Source organism: Triticum aestivum, chromosome 5D (assembly GCF_018294505.1).
Source record: "Triticum aestivum cultivar Chinese Spring chromosome 5D, IWGSC CS RefSeq v2.1, whole genome shotgun sequence".
Lineage (NCBI taxonomy): Eukaryota > Viridiplantae > Streptophyta > Magnoliopsida > Poales > Poaceae > Triticum > Triticum aestivum.
Window position 1 is genome coordinate 335,062,737 of NC_057808.1, and position 17,729 is coordinate 335,080,465.

Genomic DNA, 17,729 nt, shown 5'->3' on the forward strand with positions numbered 1-17,729 from the left:
GTAGTTAAGCACACCATCGTTATCAACTCGTTTTTTTATAAGAAGTAGAGACTTTGTACAGAAAATAAGACATGCAAAGCTTCAGAAGAGCACATGGGCTAATAGTGGGCCCACCTGATGTATGTGCCAGTCAGGAGACAAACCACAACCTTCTCCTAGGATGGGACCCACACAGTGCGCAGAAACAGAGAGCAGCACACGTGAGCCCTGCCCGCCCGCTCTCTCGCTCCATCGTCCGGGACGGACATTGGGCGAAACGGATCAAACGGGTCCTCTCCTCCCCACGCCACGAACAACCACGCAAGCACGAACCCAACGTCCAGCAGCCGATCGAGGAGTCCCATCGTACGCTGCACCACGCCTCCAGCACAGACTCCACCCCGATCCGATGGCGATCAAATACATACGACTGCCTCTACCCTACCAAGACCAAGACCAGGACCAAAACCAAAACAAAAGGCAGCAGCATCCATCCGATCGGGGCAGCCGGAAACACAAAAGAAAGACAGAAATTCCCCAATCCCATTCCCGAAATCCCGTCTAATTCTAATCTAATCTTTTAAGTTTTCTGTTTTTCCTTTCCGTCGCCCCAGCAGTAATGAGGAGGCAGCGGCGGCAGCGAAAACGAAAAGCGCCAAGAGAACAACAACAACAACATCAACGCACCAGGCGGCCGCAGCATCATCATCGACGGAGGAAGCGCAAGATAGATGCGCGAGCAAAGCACAAAACAATCCCAAAGGGAAGGGAAGGGAAGGGATAGAGAAAGAAAAAGTCCCCACTGCCCGCCCGAGCCGTCAAAATCCAATCTTTGACGGGGGACGCCTCGCCCTCCTCACCCTACTGTTCTCCCCTCCGGTTTGTTTTGTTTGCGGCTCCGCGATAATTATTATTGGCAGGCAGGCTCTCCTGGTTGGTGGTTGCTGCTAATCAGGCCGCCGCTGCCTAATCCGCGAATCCCCGCGTGATTCTCGTCCCAGTTTGGTCGGCTTCTTTCTTTCTTTCTTGGAGGTTCCTTGGATTCATCCGTTCATCGGGCGGGCGGGCGGGCTCGATCGGGATGGGCGGGGGCTGCAGCGGCTGCTGGGTTGGGCTCGCGTCCAATTCCCCACCACCACAAGTAGTACGCTTCTTTTTTATTGTTCCAGGAGTGGGATTTGCCTTTGCGCTGTGAGAGAGAGGGGGAGCTATTTCCGCGATTCTCATTAGGGCTCCTCCCTCCTCGTCTTCGTCTTCTCCCCCACGCTTTACTCTTTCGTTATCCTCCTTTGCGCCCCCCGAATCCAATCCTCCCCCCTCCGCCGTTCCCCGCCCGGATCCGGGGCGCTCGTTCTCGATTTCGCCCGCCCGCACCCGATTCGGCCGCCAGAATCCGCCTCCTGGTATGTTTCTCGCGCCGATTTGACGGTTCGTGCCTCAGATTTGGTCGGATTTTTCGGGGGATTTGTGGCCTGATCTCCTTGTGTTTCGCGGTTGCAGGGTTCCATGAAGTGACGCCCCCCGAGGTGAATTTCTGGGTCTTGCTGAGAGTTTTTGCTTGCGGCCATGTCGCAAATCCAGAGCTTGTCACGGAGCTGCGTGCTACTCGCGGTGCTCTGCGGCAAGCACGCCGATAAGCAGCAGCAGCGTGCGCCGCCAGGCAGGTCCGGGCCGGAGGCGAAGCGGCTGCGGCCGTCCTATCCGTTTCCTGAGCTCAGCTCCGCGGGGAGGTTGGAGGTCAGTTAGTAGTGCCCTCACCTTGTTGTGCCTGGGGATGGAAGGATTTTGCTTGGTAGCTCACATGGAAGGGGGCTTTTCGATGCAGGTGCACACGCTGGTCAATCCAACGCCGGAGCAGTTCCTCGAGGCGCAGCGGCTGGTGCAACCCAACTTCTTCTACATCCAAGGCCAGCAGCTGGAAGATGAGGAGATTGGTTCGCTCGTCTGGGGGGATGCCGACATGTCTGACCCGCAGTCGTTTGTCTGTCTCATCAGCCCGCCGTTCCCAACGATTGTAAGCGCAGAAATTTTCTCTCAACTGTCTGCAATGCTATTTATTCCTTGGTTGAGTGGTGGCGGCAAGTTCAAGTTGCAGTGCTGTTAGCTGTTGATGGAATTGAGTTCCTAGTTGCATGATACTCGCTGACATGTTTTGGAGTCAACATTCTAGTTCCATAACTAGCCTATCCCAACTTGTTTGGGACTGACAGGCTTTGTTGTTGTTGTTGTTGTTGATTCTAGTTCCGTAACTGCAATAAGACAGTTTATCTAAGACTGCCCATGCCACTAGGGTAGCTAATGTCTTCTCCATTTCATTGCATGATGTACATATTAGCTATTATGTTTTCACAGGCAGATTTCCTCTCCATACTGCATTGGATTTTCTTTGCCTTGTGCTACTGTAGTCTGTATCAGATTCTCTTGATTCTTTTTGTCTGTGTGTGGGTGATGTTAACACTGCGGCTTGGTTGTAACACAGGTTTATCTGGAGGTTCCTATTGGCGAAAAACTTGCCCAAGCAGTTCACTCAAAGGTAGACACATTAATCTTTGCAATATCTTGCCCAAGCAACTAGAGTCCCATTGTCCATTTCTCTGAGTGTAGTTGGAAAGGTTGCACACAGAAGTATCTAATAACCCGTCTTAAGTTTCACAAAAGAAAATCACTTTATTTTAGTTATACAATATTGTAATTTGCTAAATCATTAATGTTGGTTGTTTCATTTCAGGGTATTCCATATGTAATATACTGGAGAAATTCATTTTCATCTTATGCAGCATCCCATTTTCGCAATGCATTGTTGTCGGTGGTTCAAAGGTACTGCCATCCCCTTTTCACCTTTCATTAGCATCATATGTCAATGACATGTAACAAGACATGTAACAATCTGTTTATGCTTGAATGTAGTTCGGTGAGCCATACATGGGATTCCTTTCAGCTTGCTCATGCATCCTTTCGACTATACTGTGTAAGAAACAACCATGTTCAAAGTGTTAAACTCGGCCCTCGTCTACTTGGGGATGCTCCAAAGGTAAATGTAGTCACTCCCGAGAATGAAATGGCTGAGGAAGAAGGTTCTTCTTCTGAAGTGCCCCCAGCTATAAAAATATATGATGATGACATCAACATGAAATTTCTTCTCTGCGGAGTACCAAGCGCGCTGGTAAGCTTCGATATATTAGACGTACGGATTATCCACATCTCTTGCATATTGTTTGTTACTCGATTCAACTATGTCTTAATTTCATCTCTATTCTTGTGCAGGACTCTTGTTTGCTGGGCTCATTAGAAGATGGTCTGAATGCTCTTCTAAATATCGAAGTATGGAGTAAAGCATTGTAGTTCAACAATACTTCTTATCCTCCACGTCCTTCTATGTATGGAATAAACATGATTTCTGAGTCATGGAACAAATGTTCAACTATTTGCTAAAGGAAAAAAAAACGTGGTATTACGATTCTAACAACAACCTTCATTGACAATCTAAGAAATCTTGTTTACAGAAGTATGATTTGACTAGGTTACATTTTGTCAAAACTGTTTTCTCAATTACATGGATGTTATCACATTTACACTCTTCTTCAAAACATTTATGCTCTAGTTTCAAGAGCCAGAAGAAGCTACACTCCTCACTGGACAATGGTTACTAGCAAGGACTACATACAAATAAAATCCATCATGATGTGCGGCACCAAACACTGCACGTAAATGAAATACTAGATACGCAGCTTGAGTTCATTCAGTTTGTACACAAAACAACAAGACTAGTAAGAAGATGCATCCTTTTGTCTTATATGTGAAGCGGCAAAACCAGATTACATTTTGATGTTATGATCGACAACATCCAAAAACACCGTACTATTTAGCTATTTCTTTTACTACTTGTTGGTAAATAGATGGATACACAAATAAAACAAGGGACCAAATAAAACAAATGTGCTACTCTTAGATGCTCCAGGATTTGTTCAGCTAACTCTTATCTATCAATCTTTGTGCCACTTCTGTAATTCTGTTTGTTTCGCTATACTTTTCATATGTATTATTAATAGCTCTATGTAACGTTTCATTCTGTTTTGGACAGATTCGTGGGAGTAAACTTCAGAACCGAATCAGGTGTGTTGATTTTCTGTCTGTTGGGGTTGAGAATTCTTACCTGATAACCTTCCTGTAGAGTGCTGAGTCAAGTTTATTTGCTATACATTATGTATTCTCAGCTAGCTCTTAACTATTGTTGCTTATTATTCTTACTAAATGAGAGAGAGGGAGGGGAGAAGTAGATTATTGTTAAAATGAACCAGTGAGCCTTTGTTGGTAGAGTTGCTAACTAAAAGTACATGTGTACTAGTTTCTTTGTAAATATTGGGGTCACCCTGTGCAAGAAGTCTTTTCATCTGCACTTTTTTTTTTGCTGCCATATCTTCGTCAAAGATTCTTTGTGGGTAAAGCAGAAACTGATCAGGTGTTCTCATATGTGGCAGTGCTTCTCCACCGCCTCTTGAAGCAGCGTCTGTACCACGTGGAATGGTTACAATGCGTTGCGATATGACAACTTGCAGTTCTTCTCATGTGTCACTTCTTGTTTCTGGGAGTGCACAAACTTGTTTTGATGACCAGGTACAGATTAGCCCATACTTGAGACCTTTCTTGACTTGACCACACAAACTCATATGGTGCTTACCATGTCTGCAGCTTCTAGAAAGCCACATAAAAAATGAACTCATCGAGAAGAGCCAGCTAGTCCGTGCTCTACCGAACAGCGAGGATAAGCTCTCATCGACCGAGCCTTTCACTTCTATGTCCACAGCTTGTGGTTCTTCTACCTTTGAAGTCTGGATGACCCTTCCTAAGTGGGCAGCACAGGTTGGTTTAATAGATTGAATGCAACAGATATGCAACAAATTTGGATTCCATGTTGGGCTGATGTGTGCATTATCTGTCATCGCTTGGTTACTTCTATTCGTATTGTCTATGCATGTGATTCAGTTTGCTACTTCTAATGCTCCTATTATGCGGATTCCTCATGACCTTTTTTTACGCCTCACGCCTCAGTTGTTTACATATGAATCAATTTTCGTTTATATCCGATGACTGAACATTATTTTCTGGAATTTAGGTTTTGAAGCATCTAGCACCAGAAATCTCATACAGGAGCCTAGTTGCACTTGGAGTTGGCTGCGTAAATGCTACTCCTGTTGCTTCATTCGAGAGGCAAGATGCAGACCGCCTTCTTTTCTTCTGCACCGGTCAACGGAAAGATTCAGCCGGTGAAAGTGGCCCATATTTTCATCTGCCAAGATGGTCAGCCTCCCTTACCAAGGACAGAGCAAAGACGGGTTCAGAATCAAAATCAAATTTGTTAGGTGTGAATGGAACTTCAGAGGACAGGAAAGCTCCAGTTGAAGGGCCTTCCTCGCTGACATCCTTCAAGGGAAAATTGAAGGCTGCAACTATGAGGCCTATTCCTCACTCTCGACAGCAGCAAATGCATCCTTTTATGGGTTTCCCTGAAGCTAACGTTCACGAAACTAGTCAGGCCAAGCCAAACTTGCCAGTTGCTCCACCCGTTAAGCATCATAATTCAGCACCTGCTTCTACAGCAGCGCATAGGAAATCAACTTCAGGGCCATCTCATGCTCAATCGATCATTCAGCTGAATCCTCTTCCCATGAAGAAACATGGGTGTGATCGGTTGCCTATCCAAGTGTGCTCTGAGGTATGTTTCTTTGAGCTTGATGAGGACAAAATGTCTCTATACTAGACTACTACACCAAGCTAGAATAATGGGTCTGTTCTTTGACCTTTCGCAGGAGGACTTTCTGAAGGATGTCATGCAATTTTTAATTCAGAGGGGCCACCATCGACTCGTTCCTCATGGAGGTCTAGCTGAATTTCCTGATGCAGTCCTTAATGCAAAGCGCCTTGATCTCTATAACTTGTACAAAGAGGTAATTCTGCACTTCTGCTTACAGTGTACTCTAATGATTAAAGAGGTACAAATAAATGTGCATTTTGTTAATCATTGTTCCCTGACAAAGGTTTTTGTTTTTTCAGGTGGTGTCCAGGGGTGGCTTTTATGTGGGCAATGGTATAAACTGGAAGGGTCAAGTCTTTTCAAAGATGCGAAACCACACCGTAACAAATAGAATGACTGTAAGTATCCACTATTCACTTCGCTTGGATAGAATTATTGAATTTTGTTACATCTTTTAGCTATCAATGCTGAAGAACAAGGGAACAATCTGGGTGTCGGCCATTTCTAGAAGTATTTTTCCATTTCGATTTTGAGCATGTGCTTACTTAGTTTTGATCTGTTCTCCATGATAACAATTAATTACTACCTTCAATCTTTCTCTGAAATTTCATGATCACTTCCATTGGCTCCCTTCATAGCAAGTTAGCTTTACTGCTGCTGGTCGAGTGAAATGCTGAACGTGTTCTAATTTTGCACTTGCCTGTATATTTAGGGTGTCGGGAACACACTGAAAAGACACTACGAGACTTACTTGCTGGAATATGAGCTATCACATGATGACGTGGATGGGGAATGCTGTTTGCTTTGTCACAGGTCCGATCCTTTCTGCCATTATGTTTGCTTTGGATTTCAAGTTTGTCACTGAAACCTAACACCATCTTTGTACATAATAATTTCAGTAGCGCTCCTGGAGATTGGGTGAACTGTGGTTTATGCGGCGAATGGGCTCATTTCGGTTGTGATAGACGGCAAGGGCTGGGCACTTTCAAGGTAAAAACTTGTCTTCTATGATCCCCACCCCCTCTCCATGATAACTCGTCTCACGATCGGTCTTCTTCCTTGCAGGATTATGCGAAGACAGATGGCTTGGAGTACATCTGCCCCCATTGTAGTATAGCAAATTACAAGAAGAAGCCTCCTCCGCCCCAGAGAGTAGCCAACGGGTTTGCGAATACCGTGCTGCCTGTATCACGGAATGTTTAATCCTCTTCTTTTCTTGCTTTTCCTTTTTTCGCCTCTCTGCCCTAGGTTTCGGGGTAATGCGTCGGTGGTAGGGTATAGGCCTGATAGAGGGGGGAGGCTTGTAGTGTTGATCTGTATTATCCCATTAATTTGGTTCAGTGTAGGAGCTCAAGTCTTTTATAGCATGTAACAACCGACAACACAGGGAGGCTACTTACTGCAGTAGTTGGCCAGATTCAGTGTAAGCACCTGTTGATATAAGTTAATCTGTATCCCCGGTTCCAGCCACCAGACTGCTTGTGTTGTCCTTTGCTCGCTCCAGTCGTCTCGGAATTCGGATCCTCTGAATGCTGGATGTTGTGAATTGAGGTGCAGAATCAGTGTACATTGAACTGCCAGTTTCGTTGCACTATGATCGCGGCAATGAGACAGGCAGGTACATGTACCAGGTTTGCACTTTGCAGAGCCAAAGTGTATTACATCAACACAGGCTTAATTTACAGGGAAGGACGAACACACCGCTGCCAAAGTTTATTTATTGGTAGTACAACACAGGCTTAATTTACAGGGTAGTGAAAGTTTATTTATTGGCAGTACAACACAGGCTTAATTTACAGGGTAGGGTAGTGAAGATCACACCGCCTTCGGGGCTCTGACCGGCCTGTGGCTTGTGTAGCTGAAGATGCGCATCAGCTTCGGTCACGGAACTCGTTCATGAAGGACTCGTGGAACTCCTTGAGGCGCGGGATCATTACCTTGATCTTGTCCTCGCCGGGGAGGATCGTGCACCGGATATGCCATGTCCCGGTGGCCTTGTTTCGCCCAGACACCTTTGTTGCGTCCATGGAAGTCGTTTGAAACAAGATCAAAGGCCACCACAGTCAGGCAACTAACAACATCTTGCAACATATACATGTGCATGGAAACAACTTCAAGTACTAGACAACACCCTCTTTTTTTCCCTTCCAGATGCAGTCCTGATAAATAAATAAAACAAAAAAGGACTGACCTGGTGGAATCCAGAGCCAGGGACGACGGCAATCCCAGTGGCGTCGAGAAGGCGGCACGCGTAGAACAAGTCTGGAGACATGCCCTCGGCCTTGGCGGCTTTGATCGCCGCTGCAGGGAGGTGGATCCGTGGGAAGGCGTAGATCGCACCTTCTACTCTGTTACAGGTCATTCCCTCCAGGCTGCTGAATGCGCCCGCCAAGGTCTGTGAAGGCCACATGAGGGCCAGCCACATGGTATTTTATTAGTACAAGGTATGCAAGACTTGCGTCTCACTGAGTCATATCATCATTCCTCTGATTTTTTTTTGAAAAGGAGGCAGTGCGTATGTAGGAGGAGGATACCTTGGCGCGCTTGGCGAGAGATAAACGGATGTCTTCCTTTTCAGCCATAAAATTCTCAAAACAACCATCTCCCAGCTGCAAATATCAAGATGAGTTTGGTAAAAACAAACACGTGCATATCTATTCTTTTCTAGGTGGAGGGTTGTCTATTTTGTGAGAAAATTGAGGCAGCACGGGTTAAGGGGCAACTAATATTGCAAAGGACACAAAAACCTCTCATCTAAAAACCAGAACGAAAATCTCATCAAAGCTGCATCAAATCAATTTTGATTACAAGTATGCGAATGGTGGGAATAATGACATTAATAATAACCTAATAAAAACGGCCCAAGAAACTTGCAGCAAAAGTCAATAAGGAATTTTTTTGCTGAAAATAATTATAATCTTTTTGAATTCTTTTGAGTACTGTCATGTAAGGACTTCAACAGCTAGCGAAGGTTCGCTGGGAGGATGGCATTTGTGAACGATTTCCATGGCAATTTTAGTTATAGGGGGGGGGGGCAGCAATTTCTTCAGACTAGTATGACAATTCCTTCCTAGAAAAGACAATTCTTTCAAAAAACTGTCATCGTTTGGTCTTGATCAAACGACTGCCAGGGCATTCACTGGGAGTTCCTTCCCAGCGAATGTTCACCAGCTAGCATTACCGATAAAGGATGGCAGCTTTACAATGCTTTCAGGATAAGATAAGATATACTCCCTCCGTCCTGAATTACGTGTCTTAGATTTGTCTAGATACATCCGTATCTAGACAAATCTAAGACAAGTAATTTGGGACGGAGGTTGTAGTAATTAAAATACATTATAACAAACACAAGAAAGGCAGGACGAACGAACCTTCGGTGGATCCATAGCAAGGCTAGTAAGAATTTGACCACCTATGTTGGGGCAAAGAGTCACGGAAGCCACTTTGCGAATCTCACCCATAACATCATCTCCAAAACCACATATCTCCATGTAGCCTCCCCTTCTGCCACATTCTCCAGAGAACCCTGTTAAGTTCAGATGATGAAAAAATAACCATTAGTCCCTGCTCTAAGGCTTATTATCCAGAGGCTATGAACTATGTTTCTGATGAACAACGGTTTACCCATCGAGACCGAGTGAAATGACACTATGGAGATGTCATTCTCGTCATACCCAAGTGATCTGGCTACTTTCTTGAAAGAATGGAATTTCCTATCTTCCACATAGACGTTATCTTGGTATACCTGTAAATACATTTATACAAATGTAGGATGTCTACACACGCGTCCGCGTCACAAAACTACTGCAGTTCACCAAGTGCAAACCTCATCAGCAAGCATAACCAAACCTTCTTTCCGACAAAATTCTACTATCTCCTCCTGGTTGGTGACAGACAGTACCTACAGCAGAGCTTGCAGATGTTGAGTTTCAGCAGTATTTTAGGGAACCTTCTAGATATATATTTTTTGTTTTATCCCATTCACATTTATGGTATTGCAAGGTACATAAATATCTGTTTGCATACCTGTCCCGTCGGATTTCCGGGGTTTATGATCACCATAGCCCGAACAGTCAAACCTGCGATGCGTGCCTCCTCCAAGCACCTCTTTACTTCGAAGATCTCAAGCCCCCAATCACCGTCCTCACTAAGATTGTATGGTACCTACAAACCAAAGTCAGTAACTTGGTCATTTCTTGCATGTAATAAAATGAGCAGACCTTTTACAAGCACTGCCATTTTACACTTTATAAGAAAAAATGTCAGGAATCTGATCTATAGGTTTGAGATGCAATGAACAAATTAAGTACTGAAGAATTGCGGCCGCCGATCAATTATTTCATAAAGCTAGCACCATACCATAGTCCCACCATGAAGTATAATGGACGCCGAGTATAACGGATATTCAGGTAAAGGGCATAAAACACCATCTTCTTGGGACCTAATGAGTATCTGCATACTCAAATTAATCTGGAAGGAAGAAATGAAAAATGCAGCCCAATTTAGCATGTCAAGATAGACGAAGTGCATTGATGTGATGGAGCTGTTGAATGTAGAGTATTACGGCTGAACTCGCTCCATCTGTCAGAAAGATGTCTTCTGGTCTTGATGGAAAACCATCTCTTGCAGCGATTCCACTTGCGACTGCTTCGCGCAAACTTCTGATTCCCTGATCATGTTACAGGAGTTCACAACAACGTGGTGCAGAATAGCATGGGAAAAATATTATTCATCGTCGGACAAGACGACAACATCAAATGTAATACCTGACTGTTAGTATATGCACCAGAGTTTCTGCCAGGCATGGACTCAATAATCTTCCGCGCTCTATTTATGGCACATGGGCTGTAATAGCAGGTTGAAACAATATCTGTCAGGTTTCGACGAATTAAATCGTCACAGAGAGATGGTACTTGATACTACTACCAACTTTTCTGCTAGAACTGAAAGCAAACGCATCAATGGCTGAAGACTTTGCTTTTCTTTTGAACAGAAAATTGTGAGAGATGGGTAAACAGACTTTGAGCTAGTAGTACAGTATTATTCAAGCCCAACAAACCTGAATAACATACGAGTTTCATCCCTGCGCAGGAGAGCTGGATTGTCGCACAGGGAAAGAACCTGAAGGCAGATGATGATATTTGAGGCATAAGGTAGCAATTAATGCCTCCCAGATTATTTTTTTGAAGAGTGTGATTATGGGTTGTAACCTCACGGAAGAAGGTTATGGGTCGCTGGCCGAGAGCCTGGGGGTTCCCAAGGTTGCAGTATGTTATCTGCAAGGAAGCAACTCATCATCATCGATTAGTGTTTTTGGCCAGGATTGAACATATATATGTATGTAAACAAAGACGCACCTCTGGAAAAGGGCGAGAACCTGGGCTCTTCTCCATCTCCTGCTCCAACCTCTGGATAACACGAAAACCGGCATATGCCGAAAGGAAAATTGTACAGTCAAACCAGTGCTTTTTCAGATTTACGGGCAAGGAATGTCCGATGATACCAAAGATCAAAGTTGGATGCATCATCTGAACTGGCTGTAGTGCAAAATGCAGCCTAGCACTTGGTTTCAGTTTACAGAAGTCATTTCTTTAGTTGGCTTGTGCACTACTTAGTTTCAGTTTACAGAACTCATTTCTTTAGTTAGGTTGTGCACTCGGGTACTACTAGGTCAGGGGTAAGCCACTGCCACTGACTGTCGATTGACAGTCTGATTGGACTACTGCGACACATACATACTGATACATACATGGACAGTTGAACGGCGGGGGTGAGTGCAGGTAGCATTGTTGCTGTTACCTCTGCGTGCCTGGCGATCTCTCCGCAGGGCTCGTAGTCGAAGATCTTCACCTGTGAGCGAGGAAGGAAGAAAAACATGGAGAATCAGGTTTGGCGTAGGTGAAGAAGGGGCAAGCACCGGATGAGGAGGCGTCCGTCAGGTACGGTACGGTACGGTACCTTGGGGTTTATGGTCTCCGCGGTGATGGACGCCGTCTTGTTGTACGACATGGCGCGGGGCGGCGCCGGCGAGGAGAGAACGCAGGCGGGGAAGGAAGGAGGAGAGCTTGGCTAAGGTGGCGCAGAGGAGAGGGGAGGGGAGGATGCAGAGAGTGAGTGATTGTGCTGTGCTGGGTGGCAGAGCCCGGGTCAAGGGGTACGGAGGAGCTTAGGCGGTGGCGGTGGGCACTGCTTGGCAGGCCGCGGCTGCCACGTCCAGCGTGGGAACAAGCCTCTGAGTCTGGGCCTTCGGCGGCGTGTAAAGCAACAGTAAGCCGAGAGAGCTGCCCCTGCCGCGCGTCCGTCCGACCTGGGGCTCGGCTGCCATGCTTTTCCGAAGCAGTATTGCGACGGTGGTAGTATGGCGCTTCACGGGCGTGTGTGCAAAGATCCACTCATCCACACCAACTATAGTCTCCAACTCACATGCATCGTTCGTATGAACAGTACAATTCAAAAAAATAGTAAACAAAATTTTAAAACCTGATATTTTTTATGCCTGCGCTATGCTACGGACCCGACCCACAAGAAAGTACATCTTTTCTTGATGAATGATAGATTTTATTAGCTTAAAACGAAGCGAGGATACATACCGCAATAAGCACACACCTGGCCTCTGCACAACAAGGATGCACACGATCAACCCAACACACACATGTGAAAACACACCAACAACTAGCAAATTCACAAGACCAAAAGCTATGCATAGGCGAGAAAAAAAAGAAAAAAAAACTCAAAGTGATCAGATCAGCGATCAACAAACAAGAACCGAGACCATATACGCACCAACCATAGACAACACATGGACGACGGAGCAATACTCAAGTGCCGCCGTCACCGGATCCAACCACAAAGGCCAGAATCAAAGTTTTCACCCTGAAGAATCAGTCTGAGTATATCCGAGCAATACCTCCAACAAGGTAAGGCCATAAAAAACGTCGCCATTGCCAGGTATAACCACTCGGGTCTAATCTAGGCTTTTGCCTCGGAGCTCGAGACGGGGTGCTTGTAGCACATCGAAGTAACAGTGCTGCCGCCACCGCTTTTCCGCAATCCCAACATCTACAATTGGACCGTCGTCACTCCACAACCATCCCTCTGCGTCAAGTCGTTGTTCATAATTTGTGTCTACAACTGAAGTCATCCACCGGATCAAGAAATAAAACCTCTCGAAGTCTTTTCAATGACACCGATGTCGTAGTTCCGTAGGAAGTCACTGCAAAACAATCTACTAACACCACCATCGAACCAATTAGACCAAAATCACCACCACCAACTGTGGATCGGAGCATCGCCGGTCGGCACCGCACAAGCAGAAGGCCAGCTCATCGCCACAGCCCCACATGCCCAGCCGCCGTCAGCACCCTATGTCGTCCACCGTCATCCGGTTGTCACATCATGGTGGAATCGACGGGACACAAGCCCAGTACGACGCACCATCAGCTAGGGCCTGATCTGGCCGATGGCCAGCATCCCGAGACCGAATAGGCATGCTACCGCGGCACGAAGGCGCCCACCGCTCAAGCCCTTCGCTCGTGCCATAGATGGGGTCGAGGAAGGGGAGGGGAAGGGCAGGCAGGGCCACGCGCGGACAACGACCGAGGATGCTGATGTGCTGTCACTTGTCGGATTGGGCTCAGCCGCCGAAGAAGGCCTCTTGAGCTGTGCCACGATGGTATCTCGGCAAGGGGTTGGAGAGGGGCATGCAACGCCAAGATGGGAACGGGTCCGCCCTGCTGCCACCATCCCGGGGCCTAGTGCGGCTTCGTCGGCCAGCCCTCCCACGACGACAGTGCGGGAGCTAGCGGCGGATGGCCTCCCGGCAGCACAGCTGCGGGTTCCCCCGTGCCGTGCAGGAATGCCGACACGGGGGGTAATAAAACTACCACTAGTAGTAATTAATTGATGGTTTGTCTCAAAGGCACAAGAAAGTACATAGTCCAAAATAGCCCATCCTAGGTCGGTATTTAGAGAGATAGGATACTCCTCCGTATCCTCGGCTTGGTCGAGACACGTCAAACTGTTTGAAAGCAGGGGTTGTGCCTGAGGGTGCCAACCAAACTTTTAGTGACCTCCTAGTCAAGTCTAGTGGAGTGTTGTAACCGATGCTGCAAATCAGGGTCGTTATGTTAAGGAAAATACTTGTACCCGGTGCGCCGGCCGAAACTTCAGCCGGTCTCACACGGGTCGTGCGATCGCAAAACGGTTCGTGGATAGGATTCATCCCCTTATCCTCTCGCAGGGTCATCCAAATTTAGCTTCTTCTATCTCTCGCCATGGAAGCCCTCCCTGCCGAGCTCGATCTGTCCTCTCCTCTCTCCCTCCTCCCCCCTTATAGCCATGAGAGCACCCCATTGCTGCTGCCCTGCTGCGCTTCTCCTCCCAACGAATCACGTGTTGCAACCGCTATGCCTCACACTGCAACCGTTGCTTTTTGGGGACGGTGGTGGCCGGCGACGTCTCTCGGCTGTGGCTGCTACATGGTTACAACCGGTGGCGCAGGCTGCTACAACCCACAACTCTAGTTGTTACAAGCCGCCGACAGACTGGACCCAGGACCACGAGATGCTACCCCCTGCGTTTTGCTATGGTTGTGGTCGAGAAAGCTGCAATGGGCATCCGTAGAAGCTGGAACCCGTCATCGACAGAGCTGCAATTAGCGTTTCGAAAAGCTGCAACGGAGACGGCTTGGTGCTACGCTGGAGAGCTGGAACCGACGACGCTGTTGCTGCAATCGTACGTACATTTTGCTGGAACAGGCCGGCGGCAAAGCTGGAACCTCGACCGCGAGATGCTACAACCGGCATGGCGTTTTGCTACGGCTGTGGTCGATAAAGCTACAACGGGCATCCCTAGAAGCTGGAACCGATCACCGGCAGAGCTACAAACGGCTTCTTCAAAAGCCGGAACCGGTCACTGGCAGAACCGCCGGAATGTTGGGACCTCGGTGACGACCATGCTCGCGCGGATGCTGCAACTGCTTTGCTGGATGCTGGAGCAGACACCGCAGGATGCTACTACCAACCAGAACATTTGCTACATCCACCCAGCATTGTTACAACCCGTGACAATGGCGATGACGGTGACAGCGGCCTTTTTGCTGCATCCCTGTTGATTTTTCGCTACTACCGGAGATGCAATTTGCTACTTCCATTCCTAACGATTTTGGCTGGAAACAGCACGTCTCTGATGACCCTACAACGGACACCTGACGCCCATCAAAGTTGCTACGACATGCACCACGGGAGGTTGCAACCGGCCACCGTGGATGCTACTACTGTGCCCCGCGATGCCCGACCATAAAATCGGATGCTGGAGCCTAGGACGGCTGCGGCCCTGTGCTACAACAGACGCATCCAGGGCTCCGACGACGATGGCCTCGTGCCCACGACAAAGACGACCTCTTGTGGTGCGCCACCGCAACCAGCCGAGGGTGAGTGCAGAACGGCAGAAGGCACGAGCAACCAACGAGCACGGGGACAACGACGACCGCATGCCTATGATGATGGTGACATGATGCGGGGTGCCTCCTCGACCAGCCGAGGGCGCCTGTGGGTGGCCGGCAAGCACGGCCGGCCTAGGACGAGCGGGGCGCTGCTCTCTTCTTTTTTCCTGTCATGGAGAAACCCCCATGGTCCGAGGTACACGAGAGAGTAGCCCAATCTAACGGCTGACAAAAGGTTTATCCTGTGGCTGGGATGCGACCGGTCAGTGTTTTGGCCGGTCCGCCGGCGCCTAACATTGGCCTTGTTTTAAAGGTATAGGTCCAAATGGTCCAAACGAGTTTTGATCAGATTGAATGAGTGTATGTTGTGGTACATCTGTCAATGCACCCGAAACGTGTACACCCCCTGGCTTCATGTTTGTATATTTCTTGAGAAGTTTTAAGATGGTCCCAAACAATTATTGACCATCCATTTACATTGATCAAATGGGTAGGTGATCTACCTGCCTTGTTAAGGGTAGAGAGTAAGATTGACCTTCTCAAGGCTATCGATGTCTTTGAAAATCACTTCTTGTGATGAATTATCTGGAAGAAAAAAATGTGTTTAATGGGAAAGAAGCAATTTTGACTTAATATATATACACATGTACAATCCATGTTATGTACTCGAGCTGCGTCAATTAATTTGGATCAGTGGGAGTATTTTGTTTAGGAGTTACTTTAGAAATTTTGAACCAAGTTTAGAAAACATTCATTATACCATTTTGTTTTTCAAATGAGGCTTGATTATGGTAATTGTTTTGACACACTTCAAAGTTACTCGTATTTAATCAAGTGTTGTTTGTAGCTCAAATCCAACTTTTATTCATTTTGAAATATCATTTAAAAATAACCACCACTATTTCAAAGTATGCAACATATTTTACGTATCATGTTAGCATGTAACCAAGAAAATTTAGAAATCATTCATATTTTTCTCTATCATTATTCTAACCAAAATAAATTATATACAGGTAATGCGATTCAATCATATATATGTTTTTTTTGGCAAGGCACCAATGCGAATGTAGATGGTTGAAATATTTTGTGTAAGCGTAAAAATCGATGAAGAACGGATGTCCATTGATAAATCTAATGGTGCCTCGACGAGAGCTTGTGGATCAGGGTTATATGATACTAAAAATTCTTGGAAAGAAGTATACTGGAAGAAGTAATCTTCACCAATAATTTGGTTCACTCTGTGGTATCTGTCATAACTCCAGCAAATACACTTCCTCAAATTAACTAAAAAATTAAGAGCACTAGGTAATGCTTCTTCTCCCAATAAATATATAAATTCAGTTAAATCCATTGTTTTATATAGTTCAATGCGGTCGTGCCCAGGCATGAAGCCATGGACACAAAACAAACTAGCCCTGTTAAAATACTGAAGAACCATCTCTCAAAGTGTTCTTCCTAACCAGGCTTACTTACCCAATGGAAGACCGAAAACCAGCTTAATCTCTTGCATGCACTATGATCCGTTCTATTTGGGGGAATGAGTTTCATCTAGGTAGTCAATGAATGAAATAAAATAACAATCACTTTTCATCCACACCTTGCCTCACCAGCAAACATGAGTTTTAGGACAAACTAGTTGCACAATCCAATAAAATCGACTACGAAACCAACCCATCAAAACAATGTTTCAAATATATAGGCAGAAGAATGGTTTCCATATACACTTGGACGGAAGGCAGAACTTCACATAGTCATTCATGGTAGCATATTACAAGCTGAAGGCTGTAGCAAACAGGTGCATAAACTGTTGGAAATATGCCCTAGAGGCAATAATAAAATGGTTATTACCATATTTCCCGTTCATGATAAATGTTTATTATTCATGTTAGAATTGTATTGACCGGAAACTTAAATACATATGTGAATACATATACAACACCGTGTCCCTAGTATGCCTCTACTAGACTAGCTCGTTGATCAAAGATGGTTAAGGTTTCCTAACCATAGACATGAGTTGTCATTTGATAATGGGATACATCATTAGAAGAATGATGTGATGGACAAGACCCAACCATAAGCTTATCATATGATCGTATCACTTAAAGTTTATTGCTATAGCTTTCTTCATGTCAAGTATCTATTCCTAAGACCATGAGATCATGCAACTCCCGGATACCGGAGGAATACCTTGTGTGCTATCAAACGTCACTTCGTAGCAGGTTGATCATAAAGATGGTCTACAGGTATCTCTGAATGTGTCTGTTGGGTTCACATGGATCGAGACTGGGATTTGTCACTCCATATGATGGAGATATATCTCTGGGCCCTCTCGGTAATACAACATCACAAGCAATGTGGCTAATGAGTTAGTCACGAGATCTTGTATTATGGAACGAGTAAAGAGACTTGCTGGTAACGAGACTGAACTAGGTATGGAGATACCGACGATCGAATCTTGGGCAAGTAATATATCGCCGGACAAAGGGAATTGCATACGGGATTAACTGAATCCTTTACATAGTGGTTCAGCCGATAAAAGATCTTCATGGAATATGT

The 17,729-nt window shown here is 46.0% G+C and overlaps 2 protein-coding genes across 3 annotated transcripts; one reads left to right on the forward strand and one right to left on the reverse strand.

Annotated features, from left to right (window-relative positions):
* Positions 1–355: 355 nt before the first annotated feature.
* Positions 356–7,201, forward strand: LOC123121567 (AT-rich interactive domain-containing protein 4). Of its 2 annotated transcripts, none has more exons than XM_044541587.1 (16): positions 356–1,382; positions 1,480–1,716; positions 1,805–1,993; positions 2,459–2,512; positions 2,708–2,796; positions 2,887–3,163; positions 3,244–3,300; positions 4,061–4,092; positions 4,458–4,593; positions 4,669–4,839; positions 5,093–5,692; positions 5,787–5,924; positions 6,031–6,129; positions 6,444–6,544; positions 6,631–6,721; positions 6,797–7,201. In XM_044541587.1, exons 2-16 carry the CDS (start codon positions 1,546–1,548, stop codon positions 6,932–6,934), a joined length of 2,343 nt encoding a protein of 780 aa, XP_044397522.1. In that variant the 5' UTR covers positions 356–1,382; positions 1,480–1,545; the 3' UTR covers positions 6,935–7,201. The 2 variants fall into 2 exon arrangements, with proteins under 2 accessions (XP_044397522.1, XP_044397523.1); XM_044541588.1 differs by having other exon boundaries at positions 365–1,382; positions 2,887–3,142.
* A 234-nt stretch (positions 7,202–7,435) lies between these two features.
* On the reverse strand, positions 7,436–11,877 carry LOC123121568 (alanine aminotransferase 2). The gene is made up of 15 exons (XM_044541589.1): positions 11,690–11,877; positions 11,531–11,581; positions 11,089–11,139; positions 10,942–11,007; positions 10,791–10,852; positions 10,498–10,576; positions 10,296–10,400; positions 10,091–10,201; positions 9,758–9,895; positions 9,558–9,632; positions 9,356–9,476; positions 9,103–9,257; positions 8,266–8,340; positions 7,923–8,126; positions 7,436–7,743 (listed from the first exon to the last, which is right to left on the reverse strand). Exons 1-15 carry the CDS (start codon positions 11,738–11,740, stop codon positions 7,603–7,605), a joined length of 1,485 nt encoding a protein of 494 aa, XP_044397524.1. The 5' UTR covers positions 11,741–11,877; the 3' UTR covers positions 7,436–7,602.
* Between the last annotated feature and the right edge of the window lie 5,852 nt (positions 11,878–17,729).

Coding starts and splice junctions, on each gene's coding strand:
- LOC123121568 (XM_044541589.1), bottom strand. CDS start 11,740: ATGTCGTACAACAAGACGGCGTCCATCACCGCGGAGACCATAAACCCC. Junction 11,008..11,088: donor GTTCTCGCCCTTTTCCAGAG/GTGCGTCTTTGT, acceptor GCTTCCTTGCAG/ATAACATACTGCAACCTTGG. Junction 10,577..10,790: donor GAAACTCGTATGTTATTCAG/GTTTGTTGGGCT, acceptor CTGCTATTACAG/CCCATGTGCCATAAATAGAG.
- LOC123121567 (XM_044541587.1), top strand. CDS start 1,546: ATGTCGCAAATCCAGAGCTTGTCACGGAGCTGCGTGCTACTCGCGGTG. Junction 1,717..1,804: donor GCTCCGCGGGGAGGTTGGAG/GTCAGTTAGTAG, acceptor TTTTCGATGCAG/GTGCACACGCTGGTCAATCC. Junction 5,693..5,786: donor CTATCCAAGTGTGCTCTGAG/GTATGTTTCTTT, acceptor GACCTTTCGCAG/GAGGACTTTCTGAAGGATGT.